Source organism: Notolepis coatsorum (assembly GCF_963971535.1).
Source record: "Notolepis coatsorum genome assembly, chromosome: 18".
Taxonomy (NCBI): Eukaryota; Metazoa; Chordata; class Actinopteri; order Aulopiformes; family Paralepididae; genus Notolepis; species Notolepis coatsorum.
The window spans coordinates 51,465,054-51,486,852 of NC_140182.1; the positions used below are offsets into that span (position 1 = coordinate 51,465,054).

Sequence of the window (21,799 nt, forward strand, 5' to 3'; positions counted from 1 at the left end):
AGATTTGATCTCATCGGGGCCTAACTTAATTTGAACAAACAAAAAACAACAAACATAAATAAAACAAACAAATTTATGAATAAATTAAACAGAAGAGAATCAAATAATTATAGTGTATTCAGGCCTATACATAGGCCGATATTATGTGAAATGTCTTTAAAATAACTCGCCATCCTACCATCCTTTATAACGCCCCCCGTGTGCAGATTCATAGAAAATTGGATAAAAAAAAGTATTGTTATTTATTAGATTTGTTTTACCATGTTCATACCAGCTGATATAGCTAGGCTGCTATGCCATCCTCACTCCCCCATGTAAAACTGTGCCACCCGACTTGTTGTTTAGGGCGGCCTATATATGCTATATTTCACTCACTGAAAGGGCTTTCTGTGTGCTGCATGTGAATTCCTTCACTTTTGAAACACCCAAAGATAGGAGTGCTTTTTGACAAGGCTTTCCTACATTAGGAGGAAGGGAATGATCCATTTCTCTCGACCTTATCAGCTGCAGCGCACCCCACTGTAACAATGCCACTGTGTGCAACACCCACAGCAGCCCCCCCCCCCCCCGCATGTGAGATGCTGTTTTGTTGTCTTGTCCCCCACAGCTGGAGCATCTCTCTTTCTGCCCCCCACCCCACCCCTCTCTTTTCCGCCATTCAACCCAAACAACGCCTCCGTTATTTCAGCCACAGTATGCAGATTGTTTCCGAGCACAAGCGAGAAAGAGAAAGAGATAGACGCGCTGCAAGGGACAATGAAACAGCTGGGCCATGTTAATGCACTTCATGTTGCATTTAGTATTTCTTTATCCTACATGGCATTGTAGGTGTGTGTGTGTGTGTGTGTGTGTGGTGTGTGTGTGTGTGTGTGTGTGTGTGTGTGTGTGTGTGTGTGTGTCGTGAGAGAGAGAGAGAGAGAGAGAGAGAGAGAGAGAGAGAGAGAGAGAGAGAGAGAAAGAGGAGAGAGGGAGAGAGAGAGAGAGAGAGATGAGAGAGAGAGAAGAGAGATGAGGAGAGAAGAGAGAAGAAGAGATGAGAGAGAGAGAGAGAGAGCGAGAGCGAGAGAGTATCAGATAAAAGTAGTTCTGTCATGTTTTGAGAATGTGCTGCTGATAGTAGCTTGGCGGCAGTATTTGTATTTCATTACTTTTATTTATTTTTTACATTGCCACATTCCTGTTTATTTTATGGATCCCCATTAGTCTCTACACCCATGGGTGCAGACTATTCTTCCTGGGGTCCGAACACATAACTTACAACATTAAAATACATTACATTACAGTAATAAAAAAACAATAAAAACATTTGCCTATTCTCAATATCTTTAAAATCTCACAAAAAAACACACAAAGGCTCCAGCCACAAATACAATACTAACTAAACTAACTAAACTAACAATACTAACTAAATCAGTAACTCAACTGTATTTCATTATTCATAACAGCATTTTCAACTTTTTCTTAAAAGTAAATTAGTTGCTGATTATCATTATCTTCACAGGTATACAATTCCATGTTTGCAGCAGCTCTTCTATACATTACGGTTCTCTTAAGTGCATTTGTTCGTATAGTGTTCTATTACGTGCATGTGTGTCATGGGTGTGTGTGCATGCGCGTGTGTGTGTGTGCGTGCGCCTATTATATTTGACAACTCTTGATTGATTGATTGATTGATTGATTGATTGATTGATTGAAAACGTTATTACAGATTGCAGAATGGGTACACTACAGTACAGCTCAAAACATACAATTGTTAAGGGGATGCAGACCAGAGAAAGACTTTCGTCTTGTTTCATGATCAGGGTCCCCCATTTTCAATTCATCATAACATATATGACACACACGACATACAGAATGAATGAATGAAAAACTTTATTTAACAGATTGCAGAATGGGGTACAATACAGTACGGCTCAATACATACAATTGTTAAGGGGATGCAGACCTGAGAAAGACGTTTGTCTTGTTTCCATCAGGGTCCCCCATTTTTCAATTCATATAGACATTTATGACATACACAACATACATGACATTTATGGCATAGGGACATATAGGTATTTAGTACTGATACATTTGTGACATAAACGGTATTCAAATATACAGTACTGTTACCCCTAGATCCTGACAGAGTATGATGGGGAGGGGACTGTACATTAGGAGGGGGTGGGAGGGTGGGAGAGAAATATACATACGGCGGCGGGGAGGGAATATATATACATGCGGTGGGGAGGAGACTGTCTATTAGGAGGTGGTGGGGGTTTTGGGCATTTACGGTGGCCAGTTTCGAATTGCAGCCTCCCGTAGGTGCTCTTTAAGAGCGGTTTTGAATGTGGGCAGGGATTCACATTCCTTTACAGCTTTGGGTAGGGCGTTCCACATTGTTGTGGCATAATTGCGAAACGTGTTTAGTCCCTACACACACACAGATAGACAGTAGTGCTACATCTATACATTTATGACATACCAGATTTGCAAATACAGCAAAATACTCAACGCTGACAACAGTTCCAAAAGGGATTCTGGCAGCGCGCTCTATAGGTTCGAACTGAAGTTAATATTCTAGCCAGCAGGGGGTGACATGAATCTCTGGTTACAACAATAAAAAGTCAGAGGAAAAAGCGAACAAATCCAAGATGGCGGTGCCCAGACCGGCAGGTTTGTGTATGCGTTGCTATAGACACAGACACGGTTTAGTACTGTACTAAACTATTTTCTAACGTTAAATCAGATTATATATGAAAATGAAAACTGTTTTGAAATAGATTGATTGAAAAGTTTTATTAACAGATTGCAGAATGGGTACAGTACAGTTCAATACATACGGTTAAGGGATGCAGACCAGAGAAAGACTTTCGTCTTGTTTACATCAGGGTCCCCCATATTCATCATACCATGTATGACACACACGACATACAGATAGACAGTACTGCTACATCTATACCTTTGACATACCAGATTTGCAAATACAGTACTGTTTGTGAATGATACAAAAAGTGTCCAGAAAAAGAGTGTATACATTTGACGTAGAAACTGTACATTGGGGGAGGTTGGTAGGTGAGGTGGGGTGAGGTTGGGTGGGGGACGACGACTGTACATTGGAGGTGGGGGGGGGGGGGGGGGGGTGTGGGGGGGTGTTGAGTAGGTGCCTGGGTGGGGGACACTGTACATTGGAATATTGACAAAGCCATACTTGGTCATTTTCTGTACAACTGGGTTAGGACATTTGTAGGGGCCAGTTTCGAATAGCAGTCTCCCGTAGGTGTTCTTTGAGAGTGTTTTTGAAAGTGGGTAGTGATTCACATTCCTTTACAGCTTTGGGTAGGGCGTTCCACATTGATGTGGCATAATTGCGAAACGTGTTTAATCCCTTGTTTGAGCCGAATCTGGGTTTAACATGATTTGTGGAGCTCCCTCTGGTGTTGTGATCGTGGTATTCACTGTGACCTTTGGGAAGTATTTTGACATGTACATGGGTACCTTGGTCGTGTAGTGTATCTTGTAGACCAGGCCCATTGCTAGTTGCTGTACTCTGTCGTCTACTCTAAGCCATCCTAGGTTGTCAAAGTGGGCAGGGGTGAGGTGGGTTCTAGGAGTCAGGTCAAGCAGTAGTCTGACTAGTTTGTTTTGAGATGTTTGTAATTTGGTTTTTAGTGCCTTTGAGGTGCTTTGGTACCATGAGGTGCAAGTCATAGTCGTAGCCAGAGTCTTCAGGGTATTCTTGTTTACCAGAGAGGAGATCCGGTACAAGAATCGAGTTCGTTGGTTGACTTTTTTTTATTACATTGGATGCCATTTTGTCACAGGAAAGATTAACCTCTAGGATGGAACCCAGGTAGGTAATTTCATCTTTCCTTGTGACAATATTGTCACCCACTGTAACTGAGAAGCCGTCGGTCTTGCTGAGTTTGTTATTTGAACCGAAGAGAATGGACTCTGTTTTGCCCATGTGTAATGATAGTTTGTTATCTGCGAGCCATATGCAGATTTTGCCTAGTTCCGAGCTGAGGGTTTTTTCAACCTGTAACTTGTTCTTGTCAGAGACCAGCAGGGCTGAGTCGTCCGCAAACAGGAACAAGTTGCAGTCACAAGCTGACATGTCATTTGCATAAATTAGGAACAGTAGCGGTCCTAGTATGCTTCCTTAACACCACAGCTCACTGGGAGGGGGGGGGGATAGGGTACCGTTTACCTCCACCATCTGTTCTCTCCCCTCCAGGTAGGATTGTATCCAGCTCACTGATAGACTATAAAAACCAATTGCTTTTAGCTTGTCAATCAGAATGGTGTGATAATGATTGACAGTGTCGAAGGCCTTTTGTAGGTCCAGCATGACCATGCCGCAGTATTTGCCCGCGTCCACCTCTTGTTTGATGTGGTCGTTCAAATAGAGAAGGCATGTGTCAGTGGAGTGGGATGTTCTGAAGCCAGATTGGAATTCGTAGATTAGATTTTTGTAACATTCTGCCTGCTTATCTTTAGCGTTATATCTTCATCATCATCTCTCTCTCTCTCTCTAGGAAAATCTGCAATTGTTGTATCCTTTTCATTAAATTTATTTAAACCGAAGATAATAATATAATTGAGGACAGACTCATGGCCAAGTCAGTGATGAGTCGTTTGACTACTTCTGCACCGCCATCAGATGACCTGGCTCGCCTGCATACTGTACATTTACATCAACACTGTAATTATTGTAAATTATTGCTTTTATTCTGTCTATTTGAGACTCGTTTTATGTCTATTTTTACGGCTGCAGTCCGTGTGCCATACAAATAAAGTTCATTATTATTATTTGAATAAACCTGCCAGCAACAACAGCTCTAAATACCTTAACTACCACCTGCAGCTGTCATCTGTCCCCCTTCAGCTTCTGCTTTACCTGACGGCCATATATTATGTCTTCTACTTTCTTTGCACTCTGAGTATGATCATCTACAAGAGTGAGTGGGTTACCAATGTACAGCCTTAATTTTGATCTCCAGTTATGATTTCACAGTGAAATGATTCTCAAATAGTTTTACTTCTGTACCGCTAACACGTTTTTATTGTATTTATTTATTTTACATTATTTTATTAACAAAATCCTCCCTTTATATCCAAATCCTTTTAAAATTTAGTTTTTCATAAACAAACAGATCAAGACTGTAAGTAATGTATGTGTGGGGGCGGGGGCGACAGTGGCTCAGGAGGTAGAGCAGTCTGGTAATCTGGAGGTTCCCGGTTTGATTCCCGCTCCTCCCGGGCAGCGTGTCGAAGTGTCCTTGATCAAGCCTCTTAATTGCGCCTAATGAGCAGGTTGGCACCTTGCATGGTTGCCTCCGCCATCGATGTGAATGTGTGAGTGAATGGGTCAAATGTGAGGAACAAATTGTAAAGTGCTTTGGATAAAAGCGCTATAAAAATGCAGCCATTTACCATTTATGCGTAATGGATCATTACATTGAACGGTAGCACAAAAATTCGAAGTAAAGATTATAATATGATTCATACACAAACCTGTTTATGACTACTCTGTATGTCTTGGTACAACTGTGTTAAGTACCTCCATCTGAGAAGCGCAGCTTGGGGTGTACCTGATGTAGAGAGAAGCTGAATGTGTCTCTCTGTGTCTCCAGGCCGTGTGCTCAGTTACCCTGATGATAAACTAGCTTGTGATGTGGGTCTGCTCCTCCTCATGGCTGTTCTGGAGCTTCTACGTCTCTTCTGTGGTGAGTAAACATGGTCACTCAGTACAACCCCGGCTGAGTTCCTGAGCCTGTTTGTTATAGGCCCTTCACAGCTATAAAATAGGTCTCTTATCAGGGCTAGAAAATAGCATTTCATGGGGAATCTTCACTCAGAATTTTGTTTAAAAAGAGACTTGTTTTATATTTGTATTCTTTATGCCATGTGAAACTATTTTTTGTACCCTTAAAGGTGCTATAGATAACATTTGTATGTAGAGTACGTTAAATAATACATCCACACAGAGCTTTTAGAAAGGTGCGGAATAAAAGCATTGCCCCCCCCCCCCCCCCCACAAAAAAGGATTGATTGATTAAAAAAAATGTGCAAGTCTAAAATGAATGTTGTTTACATGTATCTCCTCCCTACTTCCAATTTCCCCATGTGGGATGTCATCTAGTGGCTGAATGTTATCTATAGCACCTTTAATCTCTATACTAGGGGATGTTTCCCGTACACTGTCACTGTCCTAGCCTGGCTTCAGTGAGACTCTCACAGCTGTTATAATAACAGTATTCAATATCCAACAGTGTTCTGTCTCTAGTTTATTGGTTTCTGACCCTGGGGGCCAGGCAGCAGCTTGGCAATTCATCACTTTTTATTTTCAATTATGATATTGGCTTCCAACGATTATGAAAACAAGATAATCAACTTTTAGCCATGTCATGTTTTTGAGCCAGGTCATGTTTTAGTTTTTCAGTTGAATTATATTTAAAGTTCAAAGAAATCCACTGTTAAAAACACACAAGAAATAATCAATCAATAAATGCATGATATTTCCAAAGTCAATGGTCATGTAGCTACAGTAGTCAGTAATCGTGTTCTCAACATTGACCAAAAGAATAGAATTTTGCAATAATCAAGCAGCCCTAGCACTGGTTAGATCCCCGGACTGGCAGGAAAAGGGGGCGTGGAAAGTGAATTAAGAACACTCTCCCCTTCCTCAACACCCACCGTCATAGTGCCCTTGAGCAAGGCATTCAACCCCTAAATGGCTCCAGTGCTTTGAAGCCAACAGTGTCAGATCAAGGGTTGTACTGGGCAGCTCCCAACTACGAATGTGTGGAATTGTTCAAGATACAAGATACAAGAGTTTTATTTGTCACAGCATACAGGTATACAGTGAAATGCGGGGGGTCTCGCCCGCAACGATGTGCATAATACAAGTAATAATAATAAGAGTCCAACCAATAGAGCGACATAGTGCAATAAACAAGTAAACAAAGTAGGCATATCGGTATCTGTACATGAGCTATTTACAGTTTACGGTTTGTGCAAAGCAGGGCTGGGAGGTATACTGAATATCAAGGTATACCTTCACTGATCCAATGCAAAGGTATAGATCTTTACTATACCATCGTCCAGTACATTTAGAAAATATATGTACACACAGGATTATTTTTCAGTTAATGAAATAGTTCCTTGCCGTATTAAAAAATAAATAAAAAAAAAGTAAAAGAATATAAGGTAAAAGAAATGGAACAGCATTTTATAATTGTTTTACAAGATAAAAAATGAACAAATCAAATTGTATAAAAATTAAGTCATATCACATTTTTACTGGAAAACAAAGTATCGTTAAATACCGTTATATACCGCCAAAACTACGAAAACTACTGTGATATGATATGTTGGCCACAATGCCCAGCCCTAGTGCAAAGCAGGGTACCGCTGAACAAAAGCACAGGTGCTCTGCTGAATTCAACAGAGATAAATAAAGGTTTAAAAAGAAATGCAAATAAATAAATACACGTGTGACTGTGTCTCTCTCCCCTATGTGACACGTATGACTGTGTCTTCCTCCCCTCTTCCTCCCCTGTGTGACTGTGTCTTCCTCCCCTGTGTGACACGTATGATTGTCTTCCTCCCGTGTGACACGTATGATTGTCTTCCTCCCCTGTGTGACACGTATGCCTGTCTTCCTCCCCTATGACATGTATGACTGTGTCTTTCTCCCCTGTGTGACACGTATGATTGTCTTCCTCCCGTGTGACACGTATCACTGTGTTTCTCTACCTGTGTGACACGGGGGTAGCTGCAGCCATGTTATCCAAACTACTTCTGTTTACTTTGTTTTTGTTTTAAAGGTATGGTGAAATGGATTCACCTATGACCTTCTTTTGTTTTATTTTTTATTGATTATGTATGTGATATATGACTGTGAATTTATACTGAATGTTTCATATTTGTATGTGTATATCTGTGAGGACCCCAGGAAGAATAGTCAACACGTCGATGATGACTAATGGGGATCCTAATAAACATAAACATAAACATAAACGTATGACTGTGTCTTTCTCCCTGTGGGTGTCCAGGCGTGAAGGGCAACCTGAAGGAGGCGGAGGGCTACGTGGTGGCTAGCCTGGCCCTGACGGGGGCAACCGTGTTGCTCTCTGTCTACTTCCTGGCCTGGCAGTCCTACGTGCTGCGTGCCGACATCATCATCAGCAGCGTGTTGCTGGTCGCCTACGGGACGGGCGCCGTCCTGTCTTTCGTCACGGTGGCCCGCTTCACCAGGTCAGAGGACCTGGCTCTCTCACTAAAGCTCTTATCAGAACCACTGTGCCGTCTGCTCCACTGGCTCTGTTTACCTCTTTTACCTTTATTGGATCAACAGTGTCCTTTTAGTCATACGTATGAACATAAGCCTGTAATTTATACATCACAGAATAGGTCACGTGAACTCTTCATACGCACCTCATTATTATGTGAAGAGGCTGCCCTACATTTTCAGGCCTATGTTTAATTTAAATTGACTTAAAGATATTTCCACGTGATTAGCATCAGCTATGTTTGTTTCGAATGGCCCCCACCACGTTGGCCCTTTCTTTTGTCTGCTCTATTGGCCATGGATGAAATTATGCCCTGGTTCTTCAGTGCTCCTTTGAATAATTGATCTGGGTTTCATTCATTGAAGTGTCATTGTATACCCTGTGCAATGCCATCACATTGTCCTCCCAAAGACAAATCTGAGGACAATATCAGATCTCTCATTTGGGAAAGATGGATATTGTTCATGCAGACGGACTAGAATGCATTGAGGAGTCTTATGTGGGAGAAGGACTATTAAAACACAGTCTTTACCTTGTCGTTGTAGTGATACATTGTGCGAATAAAAAAACATCTTGCAATAACAGTCATTTTAATGTGACAAATTGGTGATCTTCCACTGATCAAAACATAGTCATACTGTTCCCAGAGCTTGTGTAGTGAATAGTAATTAAGACCCCTGCCGCTGGGGCCACATTAATTTAAGATCCTTCTCTCAGCCTTCCAACTGTCTCCGTAAAAGGGAAATTATACAAAGGGGGAAATAGTAGATTTAGCATTTGCTACTCCGAAGATGCCTCTGTCCCCGTTTTCATTTGAAAAGTCTGGGGTTGCATCAAAACCTGTGTCTGGAGCACAGATAACACCTACTGTAACTGCTGCTACTGAACCACAGTGTCCATTATTTTACCAGTTTTCCACTGCCATAGTTTGCAGTAGACTAGTTCACGTATGCTCTGCGTTCAGGACAGGCTTTACCTCGTGACCCGATCGACGTCTCTCCTGTTCACATTTTCTGGTAACGGTGCTAAAACACTTGTGTGGATGGAGATCAGTTTGGTTGTTAATACTCCTGTGGCCTGAGATAACTGTGCAGCCATTTAATGTAATCACAGTGTTTAGTAAGTGTCCTCTCTTGTGTCTTTACAGTGTCTACTCGTGACTCCTTACTCCTGGAAGAGTCATATTACACCTGCATTCACAACGCCGCTACACAGTCGACTTACAACCAGAAACGACACAAATTGACTTCGGCCCTCGAGGACCATATGAAGTTGGATGTTTGACGTTTCAACAATAAGGATATTTGTTGGGCAAATGTTATGTATTATTATTATTATTAAGCTCCTGAATTAATTGTACTGGCAGCTCATGTGTGATATGAGCATATCTCAGGAATTTCCACTGTGATGTCATGGGTATAAAACAATCAAATCGTGCCCTTGTGTCATAGTTTAGTCAAGATTAATACGCTTTTAGAAATGTTTTCTGTTGATGTGAGTTTTATAATGTTTCTTTTTTTCTCTCCTCTTCATACTATAAGATCTGTTTATATTTTTGTACGACTATTTAATTTACAGCACATGTTACATTTTTGTATTAAAAATATATACTTTTCACCAGTAGGGGGCAGATGTGTCACAGAAATACTATTAATGACACCAAGACTTGATTTTCTTATAACAACACATTTTACTATCTCTACACTACAGTAAAGGCAAACTCTTCAAGGACTATTATGGCTTTAGTTTCCTTTTCATCATATAGGTAACTTGCAAATGCATGCAAATAACTATATACTATATCTATCTATATATGTATATATCCCATATGTACTCTTATTAGTTATACCACTGGCCAGTATGGTACCATAGTATATTTACACTTGTATCACTGTACATAATAATACTGTATATGCATCAGATGAACACATTTACTCATCAACCTTGTTATATATATTCCATTTAACCACTTGTTACACTGTATATAACTGTATATTACACACCTGTCCTGTATATTGTTATGCAGCACTATACTAGACCTTGCACTCTGGTTAGATGCCAACTTATTTTTGTTGTACTGTACTTGTGCCGTACAATGACAATACATTTTAATGTAATCTAATCTAATGAAGGGCTTTTTATATAATGCCATCAGTACATGCTATCTGTCATTTAGCAGTGGTGAAAAGTATTTGTACTTATTTAAGTAAAATGTTGAGGTACTTTTACGTGAGTATTTTTATTTTAGGGAACTTTGTACTTTAACTTTTTACTCCACTACATTTATCCGAACCCATTAGTTACTAGTTACTTTGAAGAAAAAGACTTTGCATAGAAAACATGCTGAATATTATATGTACTTTCAAAATTTGAAGCCTGCCAACTCCATAGCCAGCATAAATGGACCTTGCCGCTTTCAGACAGACACGGTTCTGGTTCTTGGTGCTTTCTGGAGAACCAGGCCACATTCACACCAGTTTAAGCAGAACCAAAGTTTCACGGCCTCCGTCATCAAGGCACAAGGCAGGTGGAAGTAAACACGAAAGTGGCATTTGTTGATGCCCAAATCACCACCAAGTGCTTTGTTTCCTCGGCAGACCACTGCAAATATTTATTTTCCATGGTTGACATTGTCATCAGTGCTGCCTTCATCTCCTTCCTTCTTCCTCTTGTTCACAGCCTAGAATATGACACGCCCACTCATGATGTCACGGTTTGCGAGGAAAAAACTATTATTTGGTTCCAGCTGAGAACCAACTTTTCAAGTTTCTAACCAATTTATTTTTGGTCTGATTAGGTTTGGGAACCGGGACCAGCATGGAGCCCTGCCGGTGTGAAAGGCCTTTAGAGGTCAGTGGTTTGAGAGTTGAACGCTCAAACAAACACGCATACTTTTCACAAATTCACTTAAGTTGAATTTTGAATAGAAGACTTTTACTTTTACCAGAGTACTATTTTATCTGGGTATTTCTACTTTTACTTAAAAGAACACGCCAACATCATGGGAGATGCGCTTACCGTCTCCAAAGTCAGACAAGAAGGTAGATACCAGTTTACTCTCTGTGTGTTCAGTTGAGTAGAAAGCTATTCGGCTCCAAGCTAGCCTAGCTTAGCGCAAATGATTGGAAGCGGATACGGACCACTAGCCTAGCTTAAAACTCTGGGAGAGGTGTTTTTGGCCAACAGCTAGGTGGTCTGTATGCGCTTCCACTCAATTGTACTAAGCTAGGCTAGCTTGCAGCCGGATAGCATTCTACCGAACACACAGAGAGGAAACTGGTATCTATCTTCTTGTCTGACTCTGGAGAAGACGGTAAGCGTATTCCCCATAATGTTGGCGTGTTTCTTTAAGTAAAGGAACCGTGTACTTCCTCCACCACTGTCATTTGGTTCAGGTGAAGAGAAACACGCTTTTCAGTGTTTGACTATATCATTATATCATTCACACTCAAGAGGTTTCCTCCCCAACATTCTTCAAATGGGTCATTTCTCAGTAGCCAGTGACAGCTGAGGTTAATGATCAAACCCAATTCCAAGGTTTCCAAAGTAACCTGCTGCTACAACATTACATGTCTGTGTGCCCATGCTTGAGCAATGACTGTGAGCCCACAAGTCAACGTGTGGGCAAACATATAAATGGTTGTTCAGATGGGGTGTTGTTGCGTCCCCTCCCCTGGGAAGAACGTCCCAAGGGACATGCCAACATTAAATGTGAGTATCATCTTCTCCAGAGTCAGACAATAAGTAGCCCCTTTCGTGACTGTGATACACCGAGTGAATCCACAGTCACTTCCTAGCCCATAGCAAACCAACCTATGTTGACCATGAAGGACTGGTTCTGCCCGAACCGTTCGTTATACAAGTATCACAGAGAAATGTCAAAGGTACTCACAGTTGCACAAGGGTTTCGGACAAAAATACGTGATGGTTTGAAAGCTCGGCGTTGCTAATAAACATTTTAAATGTTTTTTATAAACTGGTCAACACTGCTCAAAACTGCTTTATTTCCGTATTTGGCTGCCTGGTGCGCCTGTGCTGTGATCACAGCGCATGCGCATCATGCACCCAACGCCGGAAATAATGCAGTGTTGACCAGTTTATAAAAAATATTTAAAATGTTTATTAGCAAGGCCGAGCTTTCAAACCATGACGTATTTTTGTCCGAAACCCTCGTGCAACTGTGAGTACCTTTGAAATGTCTCTGATAATTGGTATCTTTCTTCTTGTCTGACTCTGGAGAAGACGGTAAACGCATTTCCCACAATGTTGATGTATTCCTTTAAGATCAATTTGTGATGACAGTCTGAGTTACTTCACACTTGAAATTATGTTATGAATAGAATAGAATATAGAACTTTATTCATCCCGAGGGAAAGTTCGCACTACAAATCGCTCACAGTAAACATTTAGGTACAAAAACAAAGTCACGAATAAGAATAAAAATAAGCCTAAGAATAAAAGCGGCCCGGGATATATATTTCCTATGAGCTATGTTATGTATAAACATATACCATGATCTCCAATACTGGGGTGGTAAGAGGGGTAAAACTTACCAACCTATGAAACCTGCAATGTTCCACACTTGCTTCATTCAGTCACCTATCTGAATTCACCTACTGTACTTTGGCTGGCGTCTCCTTTGCCTTACAAAGTTACACCTATGGGAGTAACAGGCATATACTGACCTCAAAACGCAGCCGATTAACTTTGAAGGATTCCTACATGAAATTAGGCTAATGCAGTTCACACATTGGTTAATGAATTATAGATAAGATTAGATGAATCTCGTTAAGGACTTCTCACGAGTTCTTCAGTGTGTTGCAGTACTGTCTATCTGTATGTAGTGTGTGTAGATATGTTATGATGAATTGAAAATGGGGGACCCTGATGTAAACAAGACGAAAGTCTTTCTCTGGTCTGCATCCCCTTAACAATTGTATGTATTGAGCTGTACTGTACTGTACCCATTCTGCAATCTGTTAATACACTTTTCAATCAATCAATCAATCAATCAATCAATCTGTTAATGATGTGCATCCATTGTTCTGAGCTGACGTTACATTTGAAATCCAATAACTTGTCAACAAGTCATAGCCATGGTGTTCTACTTGTTCGAGCTGGTGAATCAAGTCGAGACAAATGGATTTTCAAGCATGCATCACAACTGTAAGTGTAAACCATAAAAACTTGATTTATGGGCAAAATGCATGAACATGCTGATGCTCCACTGGACCCATCCCCGTTCCCTCAGAGTGCTCCTCCCCTTACAGCTTGAGTTACCGGCTGTCACCTGTCACTCAGCTGCACCTGCCTGCACGGTCTACCGGTGTGCTATACAGCGTGGATGTGCACCGAGGCGAGCACGGACAACAAACGTCTCCTTGGAGCATTTTGCCTTATTTTTTATTCAAGAATATCACACGTTCCAAAGAGTTTTGTTTTCACAACAAAGGTTGCTTACCGTCACAACTTTTCGGCGGAGAGGAACTTACTGCATATGCAGGCAGCGGGAGGCTGATGCTGCTGCGCGCAGTTTCTTGTCCACGTTTCTCACCTTGAGCATCCCACCCGGAAGACCACTGTGAACACTTGCGGGGTAAAACAAATGGAAGAGAGAGTAATATTTCTTTCTTTCTTTCTTTCTTTCTTTCTTTCTTTCTTTCTTTCTTTCTTTCTTTCTTTCTTTCTTTCTTTCTTTCTTTCTTTCTTTCTTTCTTTCTTTCTTTCTTTCTTTCTTTTTTTCTTTCTTCCCTTCACCATCCATTTTCTATTCTAAGTGGTTTGATGTTGATATGCCAAATATGCTAAAAGCTTGAATTTTCTTTCTTGCAGCATGTGAGATGTAGTAGTATAGTAGCCCTACTTGTTGTAAGCAGCCTAATATGCAATCATCAATAATAACATGACCTTTGTTTAAAACCATACAAAAGTGTGTGAGGCCCTAAGCCTGGGTGCATATCATGTGCGTTAATTAAACATGTTTCATTGTGATGAGGACTTTTTGTCCAGAAGGACTTTTATTTCCCTTGGAGACTGAGTGACACATATTACTGTGTTGTTAGTCATGATGGTCAACAAGGAGAGAATCATGCAAGCTAGACATGTAGTAACAATTGGGAATATGTGGGTAGAATGTCTTAAAACACAGGCTTGTTACAAGTCTATATTCATTAATGTATTGACCAAACTGCTAACTATAGAAAGCACCCATTTTGGTTCACATCTGATAAGGGTTTGAGTCATTCAGCATGTCTTAACATGATAGTGTTGTTCTTTTGTAAGATGTATGTGTCAGGTGAATCCATCCAGCACTGTGAACAAATTGGGACCTGGCTTGTGAAATCTGACCTGATTTAGGGCGCTGGTGCTCAGGCTATTGTGTCCTGATTCAAAGAATGTACACACACACTTTCCACACTGTTTACTTCAAGAAACATGCTGTGATAACAGTGTGATTAGACTGAATGGATTCAATGACATGAAATTCATGAAATAAGATAAACATTATCTATTCCAAAGTGCTTACTCAGGAGCACGGTGCAAAGGTCAGATAGCGTGCCTTATATCGAAGCAAGTGTAACTCTTAACTTGACATATTACGTAATGTATCTTTATCGAGCCTTAAACTGTTGAATATTACTAGTAGTGTTGTTTTAACTTTACAACAGCATTGAATAAGTGGGATAAGGCTGAATTGAGGGTCTGTGTGTGAGAACACAAAATCAGAATCCAAACTTGCCTAAAGAATAATTACCACACTGTTTCCTAACTTGTCAAACAAGTCAAACTGTCTTTTGAATTGAGCTGATAAATTGTTTTGGCTTATTGCCATTTTAGGGTCATGTCAGCATCAGCACTGGCTTATTTACGTATTTTGCTGCTGCATGCGGAGAAAACATGTCCTACCTGGAGGAAGGGCTGCTGATGACATTTGATGGATAGGAATTAGGGTTGGGTCCCAAACACTCGGTACTACAGAGTACTGATTCATGCTAGATCAATCGGTACCAAATTTGGGTACCTTTACATGTTTAGTATAAGATTGTAATATACTAGAAAAGAGGGAGCCTTTTCCACAAATATATATATTACTGTCCCATCTCTTGAGTCTTTGGAAAGACCAGACAAGGTCTGAGGAGTTTGATAATATTTAGTGTGGATGGCCAGATAATGTTGATATTTAAACATTTTCAAACATAATACATGATCATGCAATTCATTTTGTGTGGTGTTACAACAATGAATAACAAAATGTTCTAAATAGATAATGCTGAACTGAAGTTGAAAAGTTTGGACTTTTTTTGGGGACTGAAATTAGTCAAGTAAAAAAATACAAAATAAAAAAAAAAGGTACCATTGGGTACCAATACCAAGAACTGCTACTGGTACTGGTACTGGCACTGGTACTGGCACCGGTATCGGTTCAAATGTGAATGGTACCCAACCCTAATAGGAATACACATGTAGATTTGTAGATACTGGCTGGTTCAGGTTTTAAAAAGCATCTGAAGAATCTGTCTCATTGTATTTACTCAGCAGATATTTGGTCCATTGCAGAACAGGCCTGTTTGTGACCTTTTCACTGAGAGTGTCGCTTTAATACCAGTACCTGGTGAACAACAGAATGACACCAACAAGGACTTCTATTTTAAAGAACAAATATATTTCAGGTCATATCTCTTTCATTTACACAATGGTTGTGTTCTTTATTTGTCGTGCTGAGGGGTGTCGGCCTGCTACAAGTTTCAAGTTCAAGTTTCAAGTTTCTTTATTAGTTGTCATACAAAAATACAGAATACTTTTATATGAAATGCTTTTTTCTGTTCTGCTCCTGAGAGTGTGTTAGATAAAAAAAATTGTCTTTGATTATTCTCTTAGCCTTACCCCTGCAACGCTTGTTGTAAATGTTCTGGAGAGTGGAAAGCCCACCTCCAATTGTGCGTTCGGCTGAAAGGGCCACTCTCTGTAGTCTGCTACGGTGCGGTGCTATTCCCAAACCAGGAGGTGATGCTCTCTATTGTGCATGAGTAGAAGTTCTTAAGGATCTTCTGACTCACTTTGAACTTCCTTAGGCGTCTACACACATGATACCATTCGTACCTGTTTGTTGATTGTGTTATCAACAGATAGAGATATCTGGGGGAAATCAGGTATTGGTATCAACCTTAAAAAAACATTGGTGCATCGCTAGTTTTAGATATTGAATGTATGTCCTATTGTAATATTTCTCTTATCAGAATCAGAATTATTTTTGGCCAAGTAGTCAAGTCAGTTTTATTTGTATAGCACATTTCCAGGCAGCGGCAGCTGACACCAAAGTGCTTTACAAGCAAGTTGATAAAAACAAATTAGTGTGAGGCAAGGTATAAGATTAAAAGAAAGAAAAAAAAAAAAAAAACATAGCAAAGCAATGAAAGCAACAAAAACAAAACAATATGGTGCAAGATATAGGATTAAAAACATAATAAAGCAATGAAAGTAATAAAAACTGGTAGGACACAGTAAAACAAAGAGGATAGAGGGGCCAGGGGTCTAGTGGTGGTTAAGTAGGGGGGAAGGCCAAGGAGAACAGGTAGGTTTTCAAGAGTGATTTAAAAGCCTGTACGGTCTGGGCAGTCCGTACGCTGAGGGGGAGGCTGTTCCACAGTCTAGGCGCTGCGGTGGAGAAAGCTCTGTCTCCCCTAGTCTTGAGCCTGGTTCTGGGTACCACCAATAGCATCTGGTCAGCTGATCTGAGGGATCGGTGGGGGGTGTGGCGGTGCAGGAGCTCGGACAGATAGGAGGGAGCCGTGCCATTTAATGATTTAAAAACATTTAGTGCTAATAATTTAAAATCGATCCTGAAGCTAATAGGCAGCCAGTGGAGCGAGGCCAAAACTGGGCTGATGTGTTCGTGTTTTCTTGTTTTGGTGAGGAGGCGCGCGGCTGCGTTCTGCACCAGTTGTAGGTGGCGGAGGAGGGACTTGTCGATGCCCGTGTACAGAGCATTGCAGTAGTCGAGGCGGGTGGTGACAAAGGCATGTATCACCGTCTCCAGGTTACTTTGGGAGAGGTATGCCTTTGTCTTCGCCAGGAGTCTAAGGTGGTAAAAGCTGTTTTTCACTACGGCGCTGACCTGTCTATCGAATTTAAAATTACTGTCGAAGATGACCCCGAGGTTCCTGACAGAGGTGGAGAGGTTTGGGCCCAGGGGACCAAGTGCGTCAATGAGGGGGGGCGGGGGGGCACTATTAAAAACTATGACCTCGGTTTTCCCTTCGTTCAATGTCAGGGAGTTTTCGGACATCCAGCACTTGATTTCTGCCAGGCAGTCAAGCAGTGGTTCTATTGATGTCTTCCCTTGGGTGGGCTTTAAGGGGAGGTAAACCTGCACGTCATCGGCGAAGCAGTGGAATGAGATATTGTGTTTTGCCAAGTACAATGGTCCTCATTCTCGAACGGACTTACGAGAATGTTCAAGAATGAGTTCTAATGTACAAGGAATGTATCTTAGTGTAAGGTAATACAAAACAACCAGGGGTCGGCAACCTGCGGCTCCGGAGCCGCATGCGGCTCTTTAGCCAATCAGCTGCGGCTCCCTGGTAAAAATTAAAATTAAAATTAAATAATTGTTTTAATTTTATTTAACTTTTGTTTGTATCTCTTATTTTGGAGATCAATGTCATACTGTGACACTGAAATGAAAAAATATTTCATCAACTAAAATATTTCATCAACTAAAATATACAGTACGTCACACCCCGCACCTCTCCCTGCCATCTGCAAGTGGCTAATCTTGAGTTTCCGACCCCCCAGTAAGCTAACCATGGATAAATCCAAAAAAGGGAAAGTCTGAGGAAAATAGAGGGTTTAATTCAGCGTGGACAGATTAATTTGCTTTCATGACTAACGATGCAGGCTTACCTGTATGCCTGATATGTGTTGAGAAATTTGCGAACAACAAAAAACTTACTTTTTATTTTATAGATTTTCCACAAATAAGGAAAGGACTCAAATAGAGCTGCATTTTATTTCAAAGTAGGTCTACAGATGCCAGTGTTTTTTCTCCTCTTCTGTGCTTTATTTCAAAGTAGGTCTACACATAATAATAATAATAATAATAATAATAATAATAATAATAATAATAATAATAATAATAATAATAATAATAATAATAATAATAATATTAATAATAATAATAATAATAATATCTTAAATTTATATAGCGCCTTTCAGGAGACCCAAGGCGCTTAACAGCTAAGGGAGGGGGACAGGGAACATGGTAGTCTTTTTTCAAAGTGGACTACTTTTTATTTTATAAATGTTCCACAAATAAGGGAAGGACTCAAATATACCTGAATAGTTCAGGATTTTATTTCAAAGTTGGTCTACAGACACAGACACCAGTGTTTTTTCTCCTCTTCATAAGCGTTTGAGGTTTTCCTTTGTTATAACAGGTAAAAACAGCAATAAAAAGTAAAAAAAAAATCTTTTTGTTGCTTTATAATTCCATTAATGCAACAAACTGTGTGCTATAAGTGTAAAGTATAATAAATCGCAAATTACTTTGGGTATGCAATCAGGCGTTTTATGCTAAATGTGGGGTATGCTTGGATAACTATATAAAATGTTATACACTGTGTTATATTCATTTTAAGGGTAAATTGGTTTTGCGGCTCCAGAGGAATTTTATTTTGTGGGAGGGGGGGAAATGGCTCGTTTGATAGTAAAGGTTGCTGACCCCTGAACTAGAGTTATGCAGTGCAATAAACTACAATACTGTATAATACAATACAATACAATACAACGAACATAGAGTCAATATACTAATGCAGTAGGAATGGCTGGGTGTGTGTGTGTGTGTGTGTGAGTGTGTGTGTGTGTGTGTGTGTGTGTGTGTGTGTGTGTGTGTGTGTGTGTGTGTGTGTGTGTGTGTGTGTGTGTGTGTTAAGTCATAGTTAATGGCACAGTTCATATGAGAGTGTGCATGTGGGTGGGGGGGGGGGGGGGGGGGTAGAGGAAGGGTCTTTGTTCAGAAGGATCATGGTCTGGGGAGAGAGGCTGTTCAGGTGGAGGTTAGTTCTAGTCTTTAAGGCTTTCACTCTCCACTGAGGGGGGAAGCGTTGCAAGAGAGATTGCCCAGTATGTGAGCCATCAGCCATGACCTTCCCTGGTTGAGCTGGAGGAGCACTAGCGCTGTGGTCTGTGGAAGTTGTAAAGACATTTGTTTCGCTTGAAGGGCATGCAACCTCGCAACCCTTTAGCTACTTGCGGGGGAGGCCACGTGGAGGCTGTCTTCGTCTCCCCCTAACCTGGACGATGACACGTTGGACTGGCTTGCCTCAACGGAGCTGAAGGTCTAAGGACATACGCCAGAGAGAGAGAGAGACCTTCCCTGGTCTCTCTTCCTCATTCTGGAGGAGTACAGATCTGTGACGGATGATGTTGTCTTCCCAACCCCATTATGCACTGTAGTTTCCACTTAGGGATGATGCCAAACTGAACCACATGGATGGAGGATGTGATGACTGGCTCAGATGGAGGATGTGATGACTGGCTCAGATGGAGGATGTGATGACTGGCTCAGATGGTGGATGTGATGACTGGCTCAGACTGACTCAGATGGAGGATGTGATGACTGACTCAGATGGAGGATGTGATGACTGGCTCAGACTGGCTCAGATGGAGGATGTGATCACTGGCTCAGATGGAGGATGTGATGACTGACTCAGATGGAGGATGTGATGACTGGCTCAGATGGAGGATGTGATGACTGGCTCAGATGAAGCATGTGATGACTGGCTCAGATGGAGGATGTGATGACGGACTCAGTTATGGCCATGTAGAACTGGGCCAGCAGCGCTGGCGACAGCCTGCATTTCTTAAGCTGTTGTAGGAAGTACTGTACATGCCCTGCTGGGCCTTCTTACTTACTGTAGTGCTATTCCTGTCCCATTTGATTTAGCTGACTTATTGCTTTTGCTTCCTTCAACTTCAGATGTATTGAATCTGATGTGATGTTCTCACTATATAGATTCTGAAATATGTGAGAATGTTAATTGACCTCCCATTACCCTGCAGTCCAGTAAGATGAATTTGATTGATCATGATCAATTTAATGATCAAACATGTAGTCTTGCATAGCCAGACCTATTTACACATTACCTTAGTGCTGTACTACCAACGCAGATGTGATTTTCCATAAAAAAGTAGATATACAGTATATTTATTTAACAAAAATGCCATATTGCACACTATACAGCCCTTGTTGATGTGTTGTGTTTATAATCTTAGCTTTTCGAGATATATTGTTCTCAGTTTGACCTCTCAGTGGCACTAGAGGAAAGGTCATGGGGTCACCAAAATCAATGGGTGTCTTCCTCTTGAGGTCCACAGCAAATTACATGGCAATCTGGCCATTACTTTTCAAGACATCTTGTTCAGTCACAGACAAATACACAGACAGGAATGAATAAATAGCCTCCACCCTGGTTTAACCTTGGCAGATTTAATTACACTGACTGTTGGGTCATAGTTTTGACACCTCTGGGCCTGAGGCTTTAAGGTTACATAATTCTAAATTAGTAACAAATTATTTATGCATCAGACATACTGATATATTAGAAATATTGACGGATTAGAGTTAGACAATGCTCAAGTCAAATGAGGTCATCTCCAGTTAAAGCAGCATATGGGTTGATTTTCTTCCAATTCAAATTGATCTTCATTCTTCAAATCCCAGACCGTTCTTATATATTTTATATTCTATATTGTGTTGACTGCTGTAGTGTGTCGGTCATGTTAAATAAAAACTACATTACTGTAACTGTTCTTATTGTAAACATTCATATTTTTAATAATGCACCAAATGAGAGGGTTTGTTGTACAATTTACAGCATTAGTTATCTTGTATTTATTGTATGTATTTATTTATTGAACCAGGAAAAAGTTTCATTGAGATTAAAAATCTCTTTTACGAGAGTGTCCAAGACAGGTACCAGCTCAATTATCAGGATCGCAGACATAAAAGCATGTAAAAATGTACCATAAAATTAAAATAAATGACAGTATTACGGAATATCAGAAATATCCATCAATATTGGTCACAAGTCATCAACATCCACATCACCACATCACAGAGCTGGAATGGGGAGTGCACACTGGCCATGTGGTGAAGAAGGCCCAACAACGCCTCTACCACCTCAGGCGACTTAAACAATTTGGCATGGGGCCACAGATCCTCAGGGCCTTCTACAGAGGCACCACAGAGAATATATTGACAGGATGCACCACCGCATGGTTTGGCAATGCCAACCAAAGCGACCGCAGAGCAGTGGAGAGAGTCGTGCGAACGGCCGAGAAGATCTGTGGAAGCAAACTACCCTCCATAGTCAGTATCTTCACCGAGCGGTGCGTCAGCAAGGCACACAGGATTCTGAAAGACCCCAGCCACCCCAACCACAACATGTTCGAACTCATGCAGACGGTACCGGAGTCTCAGATCCACCTCCAAAAGATCTCTGAACAGCTACTTCCACCGGGCC

The 21,799-nt window shown here is 40.9% G+C and overlaps 2 protein-coding genes across 2 annotated transcripts in view; both read left to right on the plus strand.

Moving 5' to 3' along the window:
• Nucleotides 1–2,640: 2,640 nt before the first annotated feature.
• LOC311245155 (transmembrane protein 80-like) lies at nt 2,641–10,198 on the plus strand. Its single transcript, XM_084334955.1, has 6 exons — nt 2,641–2,655; nt 4,518–4,534; nt 4,847–4,940; nt 5,616–5,708; nt 8,040–8,241; nt 9,424–10,198. The coding sequence occupies exons 3-6, from the start codon at nt 4,925–4,927 to the stop codon at nt 9,434–9,436; spliced, it is 324 nt and encodes a 107-aa protein (XP_084191081.1). The 5' UTR covers nt 2,641–2,655; nt 4,518–4,534; nt 4,847–4,924; the 3' UTR covers nt 9,437–10,198.
• Nucleotides 10,199–13,692: 3,494 nt separating this feature from the next.
• eps8l2 (EPS8 signaling adaptor L2) overlaps nt 13,693–21,799 on the plus strand; it is a 95,282-nt gene continuing 87,175 nt past the window's right edge. Inside the window, exon 1 of the mRNA XM_084335613.1 lies at nt 13,693–13,872. The gene's annotated coding sequence lies outside the window, so the exon portion shown is untranslated. The remainder of the gene's footprint in view (nt 13,873–21,799) is intronic.

What these genes read in the sequence shown, in the direction of transcription:
- LOC311245155 (XM_084334955.1), top strand. An exon ending in GCTTCTACGTCTCTTCTGTG is followed by an intron (nt 5,709 to 8,039) that starts GTGAGTAAACAT and finishes GTGGGTGTCCAG; the next exon opens with GCGTGAAGGGCAACCTGAAG.